At 28.5% G+C, this 5,602-nt stretch overlaps 1 protein-coding gene across 1 annotated transcript; it reads right to left on the reverse strand.

The window, feature by feature from the left end:
• Nucleotides 1–1,935: 1,935 nt before the first annotated feature.
• LOC108689111 (E3 ubiquitin-protein ligase RNF181-like) lies at nucleotides 1,936–2,696 on the reverse strand. The gene is made up of 2 exons (XM_018195748.1): nucleotides 2,212–2,696; nucleotides 1,936–2,070 (listed from the first exon to the last, which is right to left on the reverse strand). The coding sequence occupies exons 1-2, from the start codon at nucleotides 2,515–2,517 to the stop codon at nucleotides 1,936–1,938; spliced, it is 441 nt and encodes a 146-aa protein (XP_018051237.1). The 5' UTR covers nucleotides 2,518–2,696.
• Between the last annotated feature and the right edge of the window lie 2,906 nt (nucleotides 2,697–5,602).

Here is a 5,602-nt window from a genome sequence, read left to right on the forward strand (position 1 = left end):
GCCACTTTGAATTATTATTTTCATAAGGAACGTGTAATATAAAATATAATATATATATAATATACATATATATACATATAAATATATATATATATCGATATGGACGAATTAACAGCATCATCGGGACTTATGATCGCGACGATGATGATGGTTAATATTATTATTATTGCTATTATTATGGTTATTGATTATGATTATTATGGAATGACGATTATTATTATAACGAGAAAAAAGAAACTAATGCATTATATAAAAAAATAAAAGTAATTACACTTAACACTTACGTTAGGAAGCTAGATACATACATTTGATGCAAGCGAGAAAATGGAGTAATTCACGCGTTCGACGAGAAGTCTGTAAGTGACATGAAAAAAAATTAACGTCGTACATTTCTATATCATGATAGAACACGGGGACGTATATAAAGGACTAATATTTTTTAGCGAACGTCGCGGATATCTATTTCGTCAAAAGAATGAGATACGAAATGGGCAAGTTTATGATAAAAAAAAAAAAGAAAACGTTAAATATCATTGATCTACATAAATCTGTCCTTCATATATATTTCTGTTGAGATGATATATTATGTTAAATCGACGAAAATGGATTCTGAGACGACGTCGTGTCGAATCTGAAACCATGTATCGATGGACGAAAAAGGGTCTCCCGACGTTTGCATTTACGCGCCACGGACGTGTTCCCGTATTCGAACGTAACTTTAAACGATTTAGTTTCACCGTTCGTTTTATGTGAATGCCGAGCCGAAAGTTCTGTACGACGTACCTTATCCCACTTGAAGCTCGCATACAGATTACATAACTAGCTATTACGGACATGGCCATTAGCAGAGAAATGTATCATTCAAGATAGTTTATCATTAAAGAAACGGTAATCATCATAGATATATTAACGACATTATTTATATTATTACGCATATTATATATAAATAATTGATAACATACTAACCCCCTCTAGGGTGAAGTATTATGAGGGGGAGGAAAATATGGGAAAGGGGGAAAAACTACGAAAGGGTCGCATCCACGTGGGCGCGACGGCGGCGGTGCGTCGTTTTTTTTCGGAATGTCGTCACCGATATAAGAGTGAAAAAAAAAGGATGAATAAACCGCCAATTACTTTAACTTCGAGTAATATTATTTGTATATGCCGAACGATTATGCCGTTTTCAGCGCAACATATTTTGGCAATTCTCTTTGGTGATATGGTTCATAGCGATCGTGTATTGGTGAGAAAGAGACAGAGTGAAAGCGAGAGAGAGTGAGAGAATGAGTGAACGAGCGAGAGAAATTGAGAGAAAGAGAGGGAGAGAAAGAAGTGGAGAAAGAGAAAGAATGAGAAATAGCATGAAAGAAGATGAAGAAATCGGAGAGAGGGAGAGAAAGAGGAATAAAAGAGTAAACCAAACGAACAAAATAAAAATCAGAAGTTTCTATACTTTTTACGGAGATTGTTATAGTCTAAGCGCACACTGATCAAGGCATTCGTCGCTCGGCAAAAAAACATAATACAATTATTAATATAAAATTTATAACAGAAATAAAAATAAATGAAGTTAATATGTACACTGTATAATAAACATTATTTCCTATTAATAATTCATGTCTTTTTATTCAATCATCTTTTGCATCGTAAAATAAAAAACAATATCCCGTATATTCTACATCATATATATAATACAAAATATATGCTCTATATATTTTTTTTATATATAGTTTTTGATTATATATACGAGACATTTTCTTTAATAAATAAATATAAGTTTTATCAATATATATATATATATTAATTATGCAATCGCTATCTTTTCAACTAATTTACGATTCTAGTTAATGATGATGAACATTTTCAATAGTGATATTTTTCAACTTATATAATATAAAGTGAAAGAAAATTTTTTAATTAAATATCACACATTTACTACGTAAACATAGAATTATGCAGTGATTCCAAATCCTTCTCTCTTTCTACCGCTCGTTTCTTTTCTTTTCTGTACATTTCATAGTCTTCATCGTCTGTTGGCAATTCGTATCGACAGAGTGGACACGAGTTAGTCTGAAAATACAAAGTTATAAATATTTAATATGTAGCAATTAAATCTTCTTGCATATTCCAATTCTGATTGTAATTATTATTTTTAATAACACGACACAATTTGTATATTATTTTTCTATATGTTCACTCAATTGATTCTACCTTTTCTAACCATGGTATTATGCATTCTTGATGAAATACATGCTGACAGGGCATTGATTTGGCTTTATTGCCTGTCTCGAATTCTTTTAGACAAACGGGACACTGTTTGCTTTCATTGGATTCAATTTTAATTTCAGGCAAATTAGCCACAGCGTCCTTTGACGCTGGCGGTGGAAGTTCTGTATCTTGCCCGACCAAGTCCCACATGCCAAAATCCCGCAGGAACCGTGCCATTTGAATTAAATGATTCGGCGTTTCTCCGTCATTCAAAGGAGTCCAGCCCATCTCCGTAAAATAATCGGACATTTCGTTGTGATTGCTATAAAAGTCTACTTCACAGATAAAACGATATAATCGATCACATATAACGTTAGCGATGATAATTTCACTTTTATCTTTGATCTTAATAATCAAATTATTGTTTCGTGGACTTCTTGTAACACGTAGAGTTATCACTACACAACTGTGCGCAACTGTATAGTCAGTGCGTGTCTGTTAAAAACTTCGAATCATATGAAAATGAACAATCACAGTTTGGAGCACAGAACAAAAAGATGTTAGAAAGCTTTCGTTCAACTAAATGTCGAAGCGGACGTTATCGTAACTAAATTGTACATTGACTAGCGCAATATTAATCCTAAATAAAAATTAATGTTTTATGTTGTAAAATAATAAATATTAAAGGGATTTAATGCATGTGTTTTATTGCAAAGAAGAATATAACTGAAGAATATTACTAAAAGAAAAAAAACATATTTTCTTTCTCATTTCTAAGTAGCTTTGTTAGCTACCATAGTCTGATAAAGAAATTCTCTATAAACAATAATTTTTTACTGAAAATATCAGACAGTATCGATTTATTAGTAATTACACTGATCGTTAGTCTTATCTGTTGCGTTTTTTAAGGCCTAAATTATTTTAATTTTTATAGTTATTATTTTTATAATGCATTGTTACGCAATAAATATTTGTATATGAATATAGTACAGACAGAGAGAAATCTGAAAGAGGACCGCCGCGCATTACTGCCCTCTGAAGAAGTCGATGTAAACTACAATATCCATGTTTTGCAGTGTTCCTGATAAAATAAATCGCTAAAATCATTGAAATAATTAAAATCTATCTAATTAATGTTCAGATTTTTCTCTGCCTGCATTCATTCAGTCAGATTTTATATTTAAGTTTGTCTTAAGTACAGTCTAAAGATGTTATGAATCAATTAGAAAATCGTAGCAAAAGTAGCGCTAATAGCGTATCCCCGAACGCACCAAATATAAGAAATGTATTTATTAATATCTTTAAAATAATCTAATTTTAATTACATTGTTGAAATTTAAAAGTACACATACACATATACATATGTATATAAGTATTCAGATATAGGATGGGAACTCTTGAAACATGGCGAAATCAATGCGCTATTTTATCATATTGCAATTTGAATAAACTTAACTTCTTCTAATTGTAAAACAAACTACGTTTAATTTAAAATTGTAAAGAAAATTTAAATGAATAAAAATGAATCAAAAGGCACTCCATCAATTTTTAACGGCAGTTCATTTTTTCTCAGCAAATATCAAATTACATGTAATAATTAATAACTATAGTATAACTCACGCGTAATATATTACAGTTATTATAAATACAGTTATTATAAATAAAGTTATATTCTTGTGGCAAATTACAATTAATTATAAGAGGTACGTATAACTTGAGATTTACTGGATTTGAGTATCTTTATTACATACGAATTTTCCAAAGTTTCTTCATAATTATTAGCAATTATAGAGACTTTAAACTTTTCCAATCATATATTGTTAATTTAAGGTTTACCAAATGGTAATTTAGCAAAATTGAGTTAGAGGCCCTCCACCACCCCCGCCGATTTTATCGGCGATTTTATCGGCGGTCCTCTTTTCTTTGTAAGTATATTCATCCGTAAAAAAAAATGGGCTACTAATAAAATTAGGTAAGTATATTTAAAATTTATTTCTTATTTTTATGTCTAATCATTTTATTATATTTTTTACTAATTATATATTGCATTATGATTAATAAAATACGATAAAATAGTTAATAATTATATCTTTTTTAACATTATCTTTCATTGTAATCTTCTATACATTTAATGATACAATAATTGTTTACAATACGATGTACAATTATAAATGCTGTTCAAAATATAATAAAAATTATATTATAGGAGCTTAATTAACAAAATTTAGTAATGTGGGATTTATACGAAAACATCAAAATACATATAACACAAATTTTTCTAAATCTATATTTAATGAAATATTGAAAAAAGCGGAATGAAATACTAATAATAATTAGATCGTATTTACTATTAATTATTAACTTGCGATCATAAAACTTATTAATATCGCGATAAAAAGTCATTAATATATTTACGACAGCATTTTCATCACGTTCAAGATAACTATTCTAATAATTTGATCACATATCAAAGTCCCACTGCCGTAATATTCTGATTCTGATAGCATTCGATAGCAAAGAAGAACAATTTTCATAGTGAAGAGTGAACTTAATATTATTGAACTTAATTCCGATTCTACGTCAAATTCATAAGATCCATTCAAAAGTTAAGCATTCCGTCAAACACCAACTATCTTGTTACAGGAGGGTGTGAATCTTGAATCTTTCAAACTACTTATGATAGTAATAATTTTGGTAGAATGTCAAATACAATTAACATTTTTATTGCATCTTTAATATAATATTAAAATTCGCGAGAAAATATGTCCTACCACACATTATTAAAAATCATTGATTAATAAAAATAAATGGATAGAAATGGATTTTCTTGTGGAATAGTGGTTACGAAGAAATATATTTAATAATAATAAAATACATAAATTATTGTAATTTTTTATATGTATAAATACAAAAATTTCTCGGATACCAATTGTTCAAGATAAATTGAACTTGATAATAACGAATACTATTAAATCTATTGTATCAAATTTAAACTTAATGCGAACTGCCACTTCACCTACTTAATCATATCGTTATTTTATAATAAAACATTATATTTTACACTATACAGTGTCTACATATAATTTATCAAATTGACATGATAAATTTAATTATCGTTTTAATAAAAAATAATGATGTATTTAATAGGAACGATGGCGATTCACATTAGATTAAATTTGACACTATAGATTTAACAGCGAATCATACTTTTATACGGAAAAATTTATTATATAAAATTTAACAATTCTTATTTTTCTGTATTTTAATTATTAATATCTATTAATATCTCACTAATATTAGGATTCTTACTTTCTTTTATCTTGATTTTTTACACTCATACATTTTTAACTATATTCATGTGTTCACGATAACATTGTTAAAAGAATATAAAGAA

This window comes from Atta colombica, unplaced genomic scaffold (genome assembly GCF_001594045.1).
Source record: "Atta colombica isolate Treedump-2 unplaced genomic scaffold, Acol1.0 scaffold257, whole genome shotgun sequence".
Classification (NCBI taxonomy): Eukaryota; Metazoa; Arthropoda; class Insecta; order Hymenoptera; family Formicidae; genus Atta; species Atta colombica.

What these genes read in the sequence shown, in the direction of transcription:
- LOC108689111 (XM_018195748.1), bottom strand. Translation starts at nt 2,517, where the DNA reads ATGTCCGATTATTTTACGGAGATGGGCTGGACTCCTTTGAATGACGGA. An exon ending in TAATACCATGGTTAGAAAAG is followed by an intron (nt 2,071 to 2,211) that starts GTAGAATCAATT and finishes TTGTATTTTCAG; the next exon opens with ACTAACTCGTGTCCACTCTG.